At 39.5% G+C, this 18,579-nt stretch overlaps 1 protein-coding gene across 1 annotated transcript in view; it reads right to left on the minus strand.

Moving 5' to 3' along the window:
* LOC121378607 (lysosomal alpha-glucosidase-like) overlaps positions 1-18,579 on the minus strand; it is a 40,721-nt gene that overhangs the window by 7,399 nt on the left and 14,743 nt on the right. Inside the window, exons 7-16 of the mRNA XM_041506866.1 lie at positions 17,802-17,930; positions 15,921-16,031; positions 11,929-12,042; positions 9,592-9,676; positions 8,426-8,543; positions 6,682-6,818; positions 5,390-5,541; positions 4,226-4,374; positions 2,462-2,546; positions 2,085-2,269 (exon numbers count right to left, since the gene is read on the minus strand). Coding sequence (XP_041362800.1) covers positions 2,085-2,269; positions 2,462-2,546; positions 4,226-4,374; positions 5,390-5,541; positions 6,682-6,818; positions 8,426-8,543; positions 9,592-9,676; positions 11,929-12,042; positions 15,921-16,031; positions 17,802-17,930 — 1,265 coding nt within the window. The remainder of the gene's footprint in view (positions 1-2,084; positions 2,270-2,461; positions 2,547-4,225; positions 4,375-5,389; positions 5,542-6,681; positions 6,819-8,425; positions 8,544-9,591; positions 9,677-11,928; positions 12,043-15,920; positions 16,032-17,801; positions 17,931-18,579) is intronic.

An 18,579-nucleotide genomic window follows, 5' to 3' on the forward strand; every position in this document is an offset into this window, starting at 1 on the left:
ATAAACAAAGGGGGGACAACTCATCACTTTTTTCGTTTTTGTACTATGTAACCCCCACCCACAACCAATGATTAAAATCTGTACAAACAGAGCCGTACAAAATCTGTATAATTATGTGATTTTATACCAACCTACACATATATACCCTCTGAAATTTAAATATTTAAATATTTTGTTGGGAAATTTATTACTTGTTTTGTCAGGCTCGTCCTACATGTCATATCAACCAGAGCCCGAATTTTCGTAGCTATGTTAGAGCTACGATATCGTAAAACTGTTGTAGGATATGGCATGCATTGTTGTGATGTCATAGCTTAAGACGGTTTTACTATATCGTAGTGTTAAGATAGCTTTGAAAATATGTAGCCAGTGTCTTGCAGATATCTCTTTTTTTTAAAAACAATTCAAGACTTTTAACAAATTTAAAGATCAAGACATGCTGTTAAAATAAAAAAAGATTCATTGAAATAAAAACTAGTAACAGTCACAGATGTGCATTTCGTACAACCCATCAAAGAATTACACAGGCAAATCATGTATTTCCTACCAAAGTTTGTTTTGTTTAACAACACCATGAGGAATAGTTTGTTTTATTTAACAACAACACTAGAGCACATTGATTTATCAATCATCGGCTATTGGATGTTAAACATTTGGCAACTCTGACTCATAGTCATCAGAGGAAACCCACTACATGTTTCCTAATGCAGCAAAGGATCTTTTATATGCACTTTCCCACAGACAGGAAAACACATACCACAGCCTTTGACCAGTTGTGGTGCACTGGTTAGAATGAGAAAAAAACCCCCAATCAGCTGAATGGATCCACCAAGGTGGTTCGATGCTACGACGCAAGCACCAAAAGCGAGCACTAAATCCTGCCCCTATTTCCAACCAATGAAAATAATTAAAAGTTTGTTTACACCACTGTTTAAGAACAATGATTTATTAATCATTGGTTATTTGGTGAGTGCCATGCAGAGATAGTCCTATATACCAGTTGTGGTGCACTGGCTGGAACAAGAAATAGCCCAGTGGGCCCACCGACAGGGATCAGTCCTGTATACTAGTCGTGGTGCACTGGCTGGAACAAAAAATAGCCCAGTGGGTCCACCGACAGGGATCAGTCCTGTATACTAGTCGTGGTGCACTGGCTGGAACAAGAAATAGCCCAGTGGGCCCATCGACAGGGATCAGTCCTGTATACTAGTCGTGGTGCACTGGCTGGAACAAGAAATAGCCCAGTGGGCCCACCGACAGGGATCAGTCCTGTATACTAGTCGTGGTGCACTGGCTGGAACAAGAAATAGCCCAGTGGGCCCACCGACAGGGATCAGTCCTGTATACTAGTCGTGGTGCACTGGCTGGAACAAGAAATAGCCCAGTGGGCCCACCGCCCCTGTAGTGGGTGCCCTGGACAAGAAATAGCCCAGACAGGGATCAGTCCTGTATACTAGTCGTGGTGCACTGGCTGGAACAAGAAATAGCCCAGTGGGCCCACCGACAGGGATCAGTCAGTCCTGGCTGTATAGCCCAGTCCCACCGTGGGATGTCCTGTATACTAGTCGTGGTGCACTGGCTGGAACAAGAAATAGCCCAGTGGGCCCACCGACAGGGATCAGTCCTGTATACTAGTCGTGGTGCACTGGCTGGAACAAGAAATAGCCCAGTGGGCCCACCGACAGGGATCGACTAGTAGCATGAAACCGGCCTCGGTGGCATAGTGGTTAAGCCATCGGACTACAGGCTGGTAGGTACAGGGTTCGCAACCCGGTACGGCTCCAACCCAGAGCGAGTTCTTAAGGGCTCAATGGGTAGGTGTAAGGCCACAACACCCTCTTCTCTCTCACTAACCAACTAACAACTAACCCACTATCCTGGACAGACAGCCCAGATAGCTGAGGTGTGTGCCCATGACAGTGTGCTTGAACCTTAATTGGATATAAGCACGGAAATATGTTGAAATGAAATGTAGCATGAATTAACTATTGACCAATGGCAGAAGAAGATAAAAAATTTTTTAAATCAATGCTCTAGATTACTGGAGTCTGGAATGAGATTTCTATGTATAAAATTTCCCTCACGCGTCTGTGGTAGTCAGTGCTGGCTTCTGCATCGGTAGGATATATCCTGCTCTAAGGGAGAGATTAATCACATCAAGGGGCGCGTCCAGTCTCACAACACCACCGTGGTCAGTAATTTTCCTTCCACTGTAAAAGTCATACCAGCTGCTTTTAGCAGGGAAATAGGCTTCCACTTCAAGTACACCCTAAAATAAAAATTGCAGAGCATTTCGAAAGATGTATTTGAATATATTGTATTAAAATCTAAATTACGCATTTTAAAAAGTTATTTTAAATTATCATATGATGTTACAATTTAAAAAATTATATTTAATGAAATGGCCTGCACGAGCCCTTTATTAGTTAAACCGGTGTATAATAACTTCTAAGAATTGTACCTTTTCCAAGACGGGTGATATCAACAAAGCAGACCCCCAGATAAATTGTCGATCAACACGGTATGTCTGTTTGTCCATGGGAAATCTGAAAATAAAGTGAAAAAGAATACAGATCCAAATAACAATGATCAAGTTTGTTTTTGTTTAATGACCCCACTGAAGCGCAACAACTAATTAATCATCAGCTATTGGATGTCAAACATTTGGTAATTCTGACACATAGTCTTCAGAGAAAGCTAGTGCTATTTTCCTATTAGCATTGAAGGATCTTTTTAATGCATCTTCCCACAAATATGGCTGGGATTTGGTAAAAATTCAATCCGAGAATAGGTCCACACTGTGGGTTCGATCCTAGGACCCAAGCAACTCAGGTGAGCACTCTCCCATCTGAGTTAGGACTTCACCCACTCCTCCACCACTTAATAACAAGGATAATCGCACTTCAAAAAATATGTAGCTACTATCGACAGATTTATAATTTCATCCAACAGCTAGTCGTATCAAAGAAACTGCATCACTGGTGAATTCGTGGTAGGGATGGATAGTGCACTATACAGTCCATTTGCATCAAAAGGGAACCTATGAACTGACATGGACTTTTATAATAAATAAAGTTTACAATGTATATGAATCCTACCAAATTTTAAAAAGATCTGAAATGCTGTTTTTTTTATATATTTATAATAATCGGTAGCATTTTTAGCCCTTTCTGGAAAAAAAACACTAGAAGCGACACACAGGGCTTGACTAGCCGCTGGTAATCAAAGAGAACAATACAGACACTTTTGAGATAACTCTGTCAAAAATGGGTATATCGTCATGAAAGTCAAACGTGATCTGTAACAGTATATGTGACCCGCTCTGGCAAAATCAGTTGCATGTCGCAGTTTCTGATTTTGCGTAATGAGGCAATTAGTGAAAAAATACACTACCTGGTGAAAATTGAGATTTTGACAGAAAACAGTACCTACATGATTAAGTTATCATTTCAAACTACCCTTGTTTAATTTAATAACGTCTAAATACTTTTTATTACGATTTTCAGTTGGAGTTAATATTCAGAGAGTCGAAAGAATGGTCCGAATTAGGCTGTTCTTTGTTCATTTTCACCACTTTGAATCGCAGTAGCCGTTTGGTGAATAGCTTCATATTTGGTATCAAATTGTGCCAAAATAATTCCTCTACAGCATACTTTCAGTGGCATATAGGAATTCCAATAGAAATCAAAAACTGACCAGACACAAACCAGTTTGTTACTTGGCAGACATTTTAGCCAATTGATATACGGCCTGTGATTGGTCACTGCCAGGGTGGGTCACATATGATAAATTCAGATATACACAAAATTTCAGCTCAATATTTCGAGGTATTGAAAAAAGAAAGTTAACAAAAACTATGTGGAACAGACTGACAGACAGACAGACAGAAGTACAGAAGAACAGAGATGATCTCTCCTCCAGTTGGACCAGTGGCAGATCCAGAAAATCCATTTAAGGGGGGCCCCAATGACATGAGGCAGAATGCCAAATGGAACTTTGGGGGAGGTTTAGAGAGGATTGTAAAAAAAGCGAAAAGTAATATATATTAAAATTATAACTGTCGCAAAATTTAGGGGTACGGCCCCTGGGACCCCCCTGTATCCGCCTCTGGGGACTAAAAGAGCTGTAACAGCCAAACATAGTAAATAAGGTTAACAGCTTTAAGACAATTAACAAAAAAACCCAATTACATAAAGATAAAATTATGCTATATTCTAGAACTTACTCAAAGAAGAGAGGTCTGACCACGGTAAAACCCATCATGTGACTTTTGTGTACGAGGGTGTACAAATACGGCAGTAGTGAGTATCGTGTCAAATACACTTTTCTCGTCGATGCCGCAACTGCAGGACCAAGAGATGCTGGGTCTTGAGCCTTGTAAAAGATCCAAAAAAATGTTTTGACTCACTATTAAAAATTAACATTATTCTATTTTCCATACCAATATTTATCTGCACTAGTCTAGAATAAAAGGTTTTTAAGCATTGGACAAATTGTAAAAAAAAGAGATATACCAAAAAAAAATATGTCCAAAAAATCCAAACCTAAATACCATTATATAATAACATACATACACATGTAAAACTACAACTTGAATTTCAAAGAAAAGGTTGCATATTATTAAGCAACATAAATATGTAATAACAATGTCTAGAGAAAGGACAACATACTATTTAGCAATGTTATCTCATAAGGATGTCATTGCAATGTTTAGAGAGAAAAGACAACATACTATTCAGCATAATGATGTCATTACTGTAACAATTTTTAGAGAAAGGGCAATGGACTATTCAGCAGCGTACCCTCATAAGGATGTCATTACAGTAACAATTTCTAGAGAAAGGGCAATGGACTATTCAGCAGTGTACCCTCATAAGGATGTCATTACTGTAACAACTTCTAGTGAAAGGGCAACCTATTATTCAGAAGTGTACCCTCATAAGAAAGTCATTACTGTAACAATTTCTGGAGAAAGGGCAACCTATTATTCAGAAACTTACTCTCATAAGGATGTCATTACTGTAACAATTTCTAGAGAAAAGGCAACATATTATTCAGTAGCGTACCCTCATAAGGATGTCATTACTGTAACAGTTTCTGGAGAAAGGGCAACCTATTATTCAGAAACTTACTTTCATAAGGATGTCATTACTGTAACAATTTCTAGAGAAAGGGCAATGGACTTTTCAGCAGCATACCCTCATGAGGATGTCATTATGATTCCCAGAGAAAGGGTAAAATGCCCCAAGCTGATGCCATCGTTCGCAAAGCTGTTCGGTTGTAATTCCACGGAAACCGCAAATGTCTGCACCAACCATTGTGATGCCAAACATGTTCATGCTAAGAATTTGTGAAAAATATAAAACGGTGCTATAATGTTTAATCATACCCTCCGGCTGCGGTCATTGTGATTGCGGGAGAAGGGATAGAAGGCTCCCAGTTGATGCCAGCGTTCACACAGCTCCTCGGTTGTGTTGTCACGGAAACCACAGATATCGGCCCCGATCATTGAAATTCCAAACATGTTCATCCTTAAAATCTCTGTAAGAAAGCAAGTTGGATATATTAATAAACAAAGAGATGTAGGACTAATGGACACAAGTGTATAAAATTGTATTTCATACATATCCTCAAAAACAAAAGTATTGAATGTAAATGTCATTTCCAACTACTTTACTATTGTGGTAGCACCTCAAAGAAAAATCAATTGTGTTCATTTCATTGATTGCTGTGGCTTTGGCATCCAGGAACCAACTTCACGAAACACTGTGAATCTAATTTGGCTGGTAAATGTAAATCTACAACTGAACCACACTTCGTATTCCTACCAATAGTGTAACTAACATTGTTTTAATGATACATATTTCATCTTCCATAAATAGGTACTTTTCTGCATAAAATAGATGCAAAATACAAGTGAACGTACAACAGGTGTAACTGCTAGTTGCAATCGTAAACTTACAACGTTCTGTGAAATTGGCTCCAGATCATTACCATGGAAGAGTCAGTCAGTTTTTAAATCAATTTCACACGTGTCATATCACTATGAGATGTCAAACCGGCCTCGGTGGTGTCGTGGTTAAGCCATCGGACTACAGGCTGGTAGGTACTGGGTTCGTAGCCCGATACCGGCTCCCACCCAGAGTGAGTTTTAACGACTCAATGGGTTGGTGTAAGGCCACCACACCCTCTTCTCTCTCACTAACCACAAACAACTAACCCACTGTCCTGGACAGACAGTCCAGAAAGCTGAGGTGTGTGCCCAGGACAGCGTGCTTGAACCTTAATTGGATATAAGCACGGAAATAAGTTGAAATGAAATGAAATGAGATGTGAAAAATTTCAGTGTTCTCTCCAGTGAGTGTACATGTATGAAACGTACATGTATATAAATGTGTGCTGCATATATAAAGCAGCGATGTGATACCTATTTTAAAATAAAAGCTGAAAATATCTTTTAAAAGCTGAAATAGCTATACAATATCTAAATAAAGGTAATATTTTAGCATTTCCAATCAAATCCAGTCTATTTTGTGAAAATTATTTTATGCTAAAAAAAAGCTGAAATCGGATAAAAAGCTGAAATCGGATAAAAAGCTGAAATCGGATAAAAAGCTGAAAAATCACATCCCTGATAAAGGGGAATGATAAAAAAACCAAGCTGAAGATTGTATAATGAACCTGATATAGACTTGTACATGTCATAAAATGTTGCATCGTTATCACCAGTCCAGTGTCCTCCATAATGGCCTTGACCAGAGAAGGTTGACCTTGAAATTACAAATGGCCTCTTCCCAGGTCGGGCAGCTTTGAGAGCTCTGGAAAGATACACAAAATTAATTCAGTATGACTGAATATATAATGATACATATATGAAGAGTTTAGGCGCAAAACGCGATATATCAATTTTTTTCATTTTCAGTAAAAGTGATTTTTTTTAAATTGGCGTATATCGCGTTTTGATAAAAAAAACGGGATTTACCCAATATAATTTCATAAGGATCAATCGTGTTTTGCGGCAAATCAGCGGGCCTACGATTAGCCCTTATTGACATACAATAATGGCTTTAACTAAAAAAAGAAAGAAAATGGTTTATATCGCGTTTTGCGCCTGAACTCTTCATATATTCTATAGCATTCAGTTTTTGGTGTTAATTATAAGGTTAACACTTTAAAAATAACTTTAAAGGAATACTGAGGTCAAGTCTTTTGAACTGGTATGCATATTCAATGATATTTAATGCACATTACTGCTTAACATGAACATGAACAGGAATATTGGTATATTACTATTAGTTTAATAATATAATAATAATAATGTGATGTCTATTAATGCAGGGATTCTAGATTATGGTAGCCCCACTCCCATGGCTAGTGATATTCAATGTTGAGCTAGTAAATAACTACTATTGTCATGCCCGACGGCTAGTGAATTTTTTCTTTGTCAAATGTTGCAGTCTAGTCTATTTTGTAAATATGAATATCCTGCCCTCACCCTAAGCCCCCAATGTTAATGTTTTAAAGCTCTATCTCCCTCTTTAGATGACATATCTGATTATTACTATTATTTAGTAAAATTGTATTAGTTGAAGTAAAGTAGGGCTAGTGAATTTTTAATCATGGTTAGTAAATTTAAAAAAAATCGCTGATCCCATGGCTAGTGGATTTGATAAAAATTCTAGAAGCCCTGATTAATGTTATATATACCTAACTACATGTAGAGCAGTCATTTTGCTTCATCCAGAGTCTGCCCTCTTGTGGGTAGGTAGTTATGTAATACTTAACATGTCACATCAGGGTATTTCTCTTAGATCTGAAAACTAGCATACTGTTGTGGGGACTTTTGGAGAATTATGAAACTGACACGCTACATTTCAGCTGTATATCCAGAGGCATTGCAAAAAAAAGAAAAAAAAGAAGAGTCTGGAAACAAATTTTCATATCTCCATGTTTAAGGGCCATAACTCTGTCATTCCAGAAAACTATATGTGGGAAGGAAAGAAATGTTTTATTTAACGACGTACTCAACACATTTTATTTACGGTTATATGGCGTCAGACATATGGTTAAGGACCACACAGATATTAAGAAAGGAAACCCACTGTCGCCACTTCATGGGCTACTCTTTTCGATTAGCAGCAAGGAATCTTTTATATGCACAATCCCACTGACAAGATAGCACATACCACGACCTTTGGTATACCAGTCATGGTGCACTGGCTGGAATGAGAAACAGCCCAATGGGCCAGCCAATGGGGATCGATCCCACACAGATCGCGCATCAAGCGAATGCTTTACCACTAGGCTAAGTCCTGCTCCTATACGTGGGACAGACAGGACAGAGATGAAACCTTTAGTACCCTCCAGTTGGACCGAAAGTGGACTAAAGAAATGTGTAATACTGCTTAACGATAACATTACTAACTGGTAAGAGGCGTTGGTTTCCGTCAGTCCATACAGATTGTGAACGTTGTAGGATATCGACCACTTCTGTCTGGCTGAAACGCAAATTGTACGGTACCTCAGAGATCCTCCTTGCACCGCTGGAAGGTTAAAGTAAAATAATAAAAAATAAAGAAAGGAAATGTTTTATTTAACGATGCACTCAACACATTTTATTTGATATACAATTGATTATAATTGATTCTGCGTTGCATGTTACAGTGAACAATGATGTTTGTTTGTTTTGTTTAACAACACCATTGGAGCACATTGATTAATTAATCATCGGTTATTGGATGTCAAACATTTGGTAATTCTGACTCGTAGTCATCCGAGGAAACCAGCTACATTTTTTCTAATGCAGGAAGGGATCTTTTATATGCACTTTCCCACAAACAGGAAAGCATATACCACGGCTTTTGTCCAGTTGTGGTGCACTAGTTGGAACAAGAAAAAACCCAATCAGCTGAATGGATCCACCGAGGTGGTTCAATCCTGTGAAACAAACACCTCAAGCGAGCACTCAACCCACTGAGCTAAATCACACCCTTATAATGGTGTTTGATGTGATTTGAATAGTTGTAATTAAGTCATCCACAAGTCATTCTGAAAAAGCTCAGTTGGTCAAGTGCTAGAGTCTCGTATAGAGTTCCATGTAGCTCAGTTGGTTGAGTGCTCGCCTGAGGTGCTTGCGTCACAGGACCGATCACTGCAGTGGATCCATTCAACTGATTGGGTTTTTTTTTCTCATTCCAAACTGCACAACAATTGGTTATTCACATATGTCATTCTTCATCATTTTCAGTGTCACACTATTCAAGGGAGTTAACTCAATGGTACTTTTCCTTTTAACCAAAAACTATTTAATAGAGGATTATAAATATTTTTAAAAATAAAAGTGAATTAGCCTTTATTGGGTGTGTGTGTGTGTGTGTGTGTGTGTGTGTGTGTGTGTGGTTTTTTAACTTCACTTTATTGTAAACTTTAATATATTAGGTAACACAGGCACACCTCATAGTATGAGTCATACTAAAGACACACACACATATACAACACGCACGCACACACCAGAAAACACATAAATACACACAAACATAACATACACACACACACACACATGGAAACACACACCTTTTACCACTAACTCACCTGGTAAGTAAGGTGGGTTTTCTATGTTGTCGTGGGGACATCCATTTACTGATCCATCAACGAAGTTGGAGACTTCGTTCATGTCCTGGAAATATTAAACATGTTTTAAGTACACTGTCCTGGGCACACACCTTAACTAACTGGGCTAGCTGTCTGGCAGTGGGTCAATGGTTAGTGAGACAGAAGTTGGTGTATGGTGTAGTGGCCTTAAACCACTGAGCCATTAAACCTCTCCACTGAGCCATTAAACATCCCCATTGATCCATTAAACCTCCCCACTGAGCCATTAAATCTCCCAACTGAGTCATTAAACTTCCCCACTGAGCTATTAAACCTCCCCACCGAGCCATTAAACCTCCCTCCCCAACAAGCCATTAAACCTCCCCACTGAGCCATTAAACCTCCCCACTGAGCCATTAAACCTCCCAACCGAGCCATTAAACCCCCCCACTGAGCCATTAAACCTACCTCCCCAACAAGCCATTAAACCTCCCCACTGAGCCATTAAACCTCCCAACTGAGTCATTAAACCTCCCCACTGAGCTATTAAACCTCCCGACCGAGCCACTAAACCTCCCTACCAAGCCATTAAACCTACCTCCCCAACAAGCCATTAAACCTACCCACCGAGCCATTAAATCTACCTTCCCAACAAGCCATTAAAACTCCCCACCGAGCCATTAAACCTACCTCCCTAACAAACCATTAAACCTACCTCCCCAACAAGCCATTAAACCTCCCCACTGAGTCATTAAACCTCCCTCCCCACTGAGCCATTAAACCTCCCCACCGAACCATTAAACCTCCCTACTGAGCCATTAAATCTCCCTCCCCAACAAGCCATTAAACCTCCCCACTGAGCCATTAAACCTACCTCCCCATCAAGTCATTAAAACCCCCCACCGAGCTATTAAACCTCCCCACTGCCATTAAACCTCCCCATAGAGCCATTAAACTCCCCCACTGAGCTATTAAACCTACCTCCCCAACAAGCCATTAAACCTCCCCACCGAGCCATTAAACATCCCCATTGAGCCATTAAACCTCCCCATAGCCATTAACCCCCCCACTGAGCCATTAAACCTCCCTCCCCAACAAGCCATTAAACCTCCCCACCAAGCCATTAAACCTACCTCCCCAACAAGCCATTAAACCTCCCCACCGAGCCATTAAACCTCCCCATTGAGCCATTAAACCTCCCCACAGAGCCATTCAACCTTCCCACCGAGCCATTAAACCTCCCCACTGAGCCATTAAACCTCCCCACTGAGCCAATAAACCTCCCCACCGATCCATTAAACCTCCTCACTGAGCCATTAAACCTCCCCACCGAGCCATTAAACCTTCCCATTAAACCTCCCCACTGATCCATTAAACCTCCACACCGAGCCATTAAACCTCCCCATTGATCTGCTAAAACTTGCTCTGACTGTAAACTGGTATCTGGCTGATAACTTAACCACTACACCATCTAACTAAATACTGTAAATCCTTGTGTTGCATTGGAAATATGATTATTATATGAACAAACTTTCTTGTTGTTTTAGCTATGTAGTCATATAAGCTTTTGACATCATTAAACAGAAGTGATGAATATAACGTAGTCATTACTCTGACAAAGTTAGAAAATCAGAAACAGGCTTTCGTGACACTCTGGGACCTGGGGCTTATTTCACAAAACATCGTAAGTTTACATCTGCAACTAGCAGTTATACCGGCCATACATTTACAAGTGTTTGGCATCTATTTCACGCAGAAAGTTACATTATCACAGAAGATGGAGCATTTTAAGGGCGAAAGAAAATGAAATATGTGTACGTTTAACTATATTTGTTGTACTATAAAATAACAAAAATTGTGGTTTCGTCGTAGATTTTGTTTATGTGTAAAACTAGGCTTACAATGTTTTGTGAAATTGGGCCCTGGCCCCTAATCGAGGCAGGCTTCTATACAACACAGACAAGGATCTACAGTATATACTTTTTCAGGAAGGAAGGAAGGAAATGTTTTGTTTAACGATGCACTCCACACATTTTATTTATGGTTATATGGCGTTAGACATATGGTTAAGGTCCACACAGATATTGAGAGAGGAAACCTGCTGTCGGCACTTCATGGGCTACTCTTTTCGATTAGCAGCAAGGGAACTTTTATATGCACCATCTCACAGACAGGGTAGTACATACCACAGACTTTGATATACAAGTCGTGGTGCACTGGCTGGAACGAGAAATAGCCCAATGGGCCCATCGACAGGGATCGATCCCACACCGACCATGCAGCAAGCGAGCGCTGTACCACTTGGCCCTACTTTTTCAATTCCACACAAGTACTTACAATCCACAAGCCATCAACTGCTACTTGGTTATGGAAATTCTTCACCACTATAGTCCAATATTCCTGAGCTGCTAGCGATGTGAAATCAGGAAAGACTGTTTTACCAGGCCAAACCTATTGAAGTAATGTAATAACAACATAAACATTACACCTGACAAACAGTCCACAAACATAGATCTATATAAACTTCTGGTGGACTAATCGTTACAGTACGTACAGTAGATCTAGAGAAGTAATGTGATAACAACATAATCATTACAGGTGAGAAACATTCCACAGAGAACTATATAAACGTCTGGTGGACTAATCGTTTATAGTAAGTACAGTAGATCTAAAGAAGTAATGTGATAACAACATAATCATTACAGGTGAGAAACATTCCACAAACAGAGATCTATATAAACGTCTGGTGGACTAATCATTTACAGTACGTACAGTAGATCTAGAGAAGTAATGTGATAACAACATAATCATTACAGGTGAGAAACATTCCACAAACAGAGATCTATATAAACGTCTGGTGGACTAATCATTTACAGTACGTACAGTAGATCTAGAGAAGTAATGTGATAACAACATAATCATTACAGGTGAGAAACATTCCACAAACAGAGATCTCTATAAACTTCTGGTGGACTAATCATTTACAGTACGTACAGTAGATCTAGAGAAGTAATGTGATAACAACATAATCATTACAGGTGAGAAACATTCCACAAACAGAGATCTATATAAACACTAATCATTTAAAGTACGTACAGTAGATCTAGAGAAGTAATGTGATAACAACATAATCATTACAGGTGAGAAACATTCCACAAACAGAGATCTATATAAACGTCTGGTGGACTAATCATTTACAGTACGTACAGTAGATCTAGAGAAGTAATGTGATAACAACATAATCATTACAGGTGAGAAACATTCCACAAACAGAGATCTATATAAACGTCTGGTGGACTAATCGTTTGCAGTACATACAGTAGATCTATGGAAGCTTCTCAATTGTACAGTATATTTTGACATTTTGTAGCATTCGCCATTTTAAAATTAACTAATAGTATGTATATACTGTAGTGAAAGTATTACAGACAACACAATAAGGTTTTCTTGTACATATTAATTTGTTTTTGACATTGCATTAATATTTGGAAATTCAACTTAAAAAATCACCCGATATATATATATATACAGTCAACTCTCTTTATAATGACCATGTTGGTCCTATACAGGTCTTCACGATATATTGAATTTGCAGTTGTAACAATTGTGAAGAGTTAGCTCCCTTACTTTGACAAAGTAATTGTTAATTTTGTTGAATATGCACATGCTGTATTATACAGGTATTTATTAAAATTCTAACACAGAAAAAAACTAAACAACAAAATTATAAATATTTTATATACATGTATCTGAATATCACATACTATAACATAATTTCTGATGAAATGTCTCCAACTGTCGACCTGCTTAAGAATCTTTCCCCATTCTTTGCTGATATGGCTAGCAATTTCATCTTGTGTGTGTTTAGGGCGACTTTCTTTGAAATTGGCTACTCGTCTTTCGTATCTCTGTACGGCATCGCTTCACCGGAGGCTGTGACATTTCCCCCATATAAATCGTAAATTAATGAAAAATAGTCGGTATTCATATTTATTACTCATATGGGCAGAGTTAAGTGTGGAAAGAAAAGTGATCATTCCCTAGGGAACAAAAAAAAAGAGCATTTCTTCCCCTAGATATGTTTTGACATCTTAAACAGTGCTTCACTATAGGTGGTTAATTGTGTGTAAGAATAGTTTCCATGGTGGCAGTCATGTCAACAACTAACTTACGTCATCAGTGATACGTACGTCACAGCTACGTGTATAACGTAACAATGCCTCTTGTTCTAACTTGCAAACATATTTTTAACAAAAGTATCATTTGAAAATCTTCCATAAAATTATAAATCTTTAAAATGCGTAATAAATAGAATTCCCAACTCGCAACTCAGCAATACCGTTTATCTTGCACTCGTGAATTGATGTTGTCCTTAATTTTGTCTAGAAACTGTTACAGTAATGACATCCTTATGAGGATACACTGCTGAATAATATGTTGCCCATCAATTCACTCATGCAAGATAAATGGTATTGCCTCATACATGTAGCTCGCTGAGTATTCTCTAAATCCCAAACTGTCAGAAAGAAAGAAATGTTTTATTTAACGACGCACTCAACACATTTTATTTACGGTTATATGGCGTCAGACATATGGTTAAGGACCACACAGATTGAGAGAGGAAACCCGCTGTCGCCACTACATGAGCTACTCTTCCGATTAGCAGCAAGAGATCTTTTATATACACCATTCCAGACATTCCTTTATTGAACCAGTTATGGATCACTGGTCGGTGCAAGTGGTTTACACCTACCCATTGAGCCTTGCAGAGCACTCACTCAGGGTTTGGAGTCGGTATCTGGATTAAAAATCCCATGCCTCGACTGGGATTCGGACCCAGTACCTACCAGCCTGTAGACCGATGGCCTACCACGACGCCACCGAGGCCGGTTCCCAAACTGTCAGTTAATAAGAACTGACAAGAGTAATTCAACTCAAACATAATGCGAGATGTTTTCATTACTTTGCCACCCTGGGCCCTGTTTTACGAAGCAATCTTAGCACCAAAATCACCGTAAGTACATAGCTACTTTATACACTAAAGGTGATCTTAGCACTAAGTTCAATGCGTAAAACGGGACCCTGGTCCCAAGACACTGGTGTTAAACAACAGACCTTGTAATCACTATGCTACATTTGACAGGCATGTGCCATCAACCGCAGCTAATTTGGTGTGCGTAAGTCATCTACGACCGGAACGGCTGCACTCAAAAACAACTTGACTAATTACAGACATACACCTGCCAGTAAATCCGAGTGCCGTAATAAATAACAAACAATGCATTGGAAATACACGTTTGTTACCAACAATTAACAATTACTACCAGTTCCGGAAGTCGAATATTCTGTTGTAATGATCCAGGGCTTCTAGAATTTTTATCAAATCCACTAGCCAAGGGATCAGTGATTAAAAAAATGTACTAGCCATGATAAAAAATTCACTAGCCCTACTTTACTTTAAAGTTAATATAATTTTACTAATTAACAGTAATAATCAGATATGTCACCTTAAAAACAGTAACACAGGGGGGGTTGGGATGGGGACAGGCTATTAATATTTACAAAATAGACTTAACTGCAACATTTGACTTCGTCGGGCATGGTAATATTAGTTATTTACTAGCGCCATATTGAATATCACTAGCCATGGGAGTGGGGCTACAGTACCATAATCTAGAAGCCCTGAATGATCAAAATAAAACAGATGCACGTTTGTTCCCAGTAGAAGTGTGCCGGAATCCGAATATTCCGTAATAATGAATACCACCATAACGAGAGTTGACTGTACATGTAAACGAGAATTCTGCTAAATTAAATGTCTTGCCTACCATAAAGGTTTTCAGTGCAATGTGATGAACATCCATAGGTGCAACTATAAACCAAGTTTTATGAAGCTATGATTTGATCTAAACCTGAAACTTTAAGGCTGACACTGTTACCGCTACTGTCTCACCTTTTTACTTGATAAAGGCGAGACCAAAACTCTGATGCTAATTGGTATATTACATGTATGTAACTCTGTAATGACGTTATGAAAATAGTCTAATCATTTCACACATACCCTCCCCCCACACTCACACTGTCTCCTTTCCTTTCTCTCCTTTGAAGTTCATCACATTTCTTCCCAATATGGAAGCTCCTCCCATCTTTCAACTTCTTTTGCTATCTACCTCCACATCCCACTCCTTGTCTCTCCAATCGCGACAGATGCTTGTCTCTTGCGGCTATCTATAACACACGCCTGTTATTTCCGCCTGTATAGTCTACTAATACCGTGTCAGCCTCAGATAGTAATGTGATAGAAGAATTAATGTGAACGCAATACTTACCACGCCGACTAGTGGATTATTGTTGCTGTCATTAATAAAAATGCCAAGCTTCATGCCGAGGTCATATGGATGATAGGATCCAGCTTTCTGTGTGTTACTGATACCGGGATCCTGAAATAAGACAGTCAGGGTCATAACTAAGGGGTGTTGGGGGCAGTGTAAAAATTTGGCGGAATCTCAAAAAACAAAACCCCCAAAATTCAAAACCCGAACTGCAGTTGTGTAACATGTGCCTTCTGCAAGTAATCAAGGAAGGATGGAAATGTTTAATTTAATGACGCACTCAACACATTTTATTTACGGTTATATGGCGTCAGACATACCGTTAAGAACCACACAGATATTGAGGGAGGAAACCTGCTGTCGCCACTTCATTGGCTACTCTTTTCGATTAGCAACAACATATCTTTTATATGCACCATCCCACAGACAGAATAGCACATACCACAGCCTTTGATATCCCAGTCGTGGCACACTGGCTGAAGTGAGAAATAGTCCAATGGGCCCACAGATGGGGAATGAATCCCAGACCGACCATGCATCAAGCGAGCACTTTACCACTGAGCTACATCCTGCCCCAGATAATTAATGTCAGTGTGTCTAATTTACCACTATGATCATATAGTGCATGAAGAACATTAGCCCACCGGCAGGGATCGATACTAGACCGACCATGCATCAAGCGAGCACTTTACCACTGGGCTACATCCTACCCCAGATAATTAATGTCAGTGTGTCTAATTTACCACTATGATCATATAGTGCATCCCGCGTGCATGAAGAACATTAGCCCACCGACAGGGATCGATACTAGACTGACCATGCATCAAAGCGAGCACTTTACCACTGGGCTACATCCTACCCCAGAAAAATAATGTTAGTGTGTCTAATTTACCACTATGATCATATAGTGCATGAAGAACACTGACCCACCGACAGGGATCAATACTAGACCGACCATGCATCAAGCGAGCACTTTACCACTGGGCTACATCCTACCCCAGATAATTAATGTCAGTGTGTCTAATTTACCACTATGATCATACAGTGCATGAAGAACACTGACCCACCGACAGGGATCGATACTAGACCGACCATGCATCAAGCGAGCACTTTACCACTGGGCTACATCCTACCCCAGATAATTAATGTCAGTGTGTCTAATTTACCACTATGATCATATAGTGCATCCCGCGTGCATGAAGAACATTAGCCCACCGACAGGGATCGATACTAGACTGACCATGCATCAAAGCGAGCACTTTACCACTGGGCTACATCCTACCCCAGATAATTAATGTCAGTGTGTCTAATTTACCACTATGATCATATAGTGCATGAAGAACACTGGCCCACCGACAGGGATCGATACTAGACTGACCATGCATCAAGTGAGCACTTTACCACTGGGCTACAGTTCACCCTAATTAATGTCAGTATGTTTAATTTACCACTATGATCATATAGTGCATCCCGCGTGCATGAAGAACATTAGCCCACCGACAGGGATCGATACTAGACTGACCATGCATCAAGCGAGCACTTTACCACTGGGCTACAGTTCACCCTAATTAATGTCAGTATGTTTAATTTACCACTATGATCATATAGTGCATCCCGCGTGCATGAAGAACATTAGCCCACCGACAGGGATCGATACTAGACTGACCATGCATCAAAGCGAGCACTTTACCACTGGGCTACATCCTACCCCAGAAAAATAATGTTAGTGTGTCTAATTTACCACTATGATCATATAGTGCATGAAGAACACTGACCCACCGACAGGGATCAATACTAGACCGACCATGCATCAAGCGAGCACTTTACCACTGGGCTACATCCTACCCCAGATAATTAATGTCAGTATGTTTAATTTACCACTATGATCATATAGTGCATCCCGCGTGCATGAAGAACATTGACAAGAACAGCCTGATCTCCAAACTGTGGCGACGTAGTGAAGTCTAAATGGTTGTCCATGTAGTCGATGTCATTCCACTGGGTGTCCTGAAAGAGAATCATCAAGAGTCTCAGGTGAGTGTAACAGTATAATGGGATGGGCAAGGGAGGCCACTTATTTATTTTTAACTGAATGTTTTGTTTTAGTTTATTCGGTTGAAGCTGTCATGTACCAAATTATTAAATGCAAATTAATGTTGAATACACATTTGATAGCTAATTTTCCAAAAAAGTTAATTAAAACATTTCGTGTTTGTTTTAGAAACATAGCAAGGTATGGTAGACCAAACACTTTTGGGGTATTTTCACCATTTTCATGGCACTTTTTTTTCATTAAAGATCCCCCCCCCCCCCCCCCCCCCCCCCCCCCCCCCCCCCCCCCCCCCCCCCCCCAAATTAAATTGAAATAACAATAAAATTTAATGTACATATATTCAATGTGTTTATAAATGAATACTAAAATATTTTAATTATAAATGCAATTTTATAATCCATTATTGAAAAAAGGCTGGTTTAATCTCAAGACAACATGGCACTGATTAAGGCAAGATGGCACTTGACTAATGAGGCATGGTGCCGCACCATGCTAAAACAAGCTAAGGAAAATACAAACATTGTTTGTTTGTTTAGATCTATTTTTGTGTTATATCCAATTAAGGCTCAAGCACACTATCCTGGGCACCCACCTCATCTATCT

Source organism: Gigantopelta aegis, chromosome 8, assembly GCF_016097555.1.
Source record: "Gigantopelta aegis isolate Gae_Host chromosome 8, Gae_host_genome, whole genome shotgun sequence".
Lineage (NCBI taxonomy): Eukaryota > Metazoa > Mollusca > Gastropoda > Neomphalida > Peltospiridae > Gigantopelta > Gigantopelta aegis.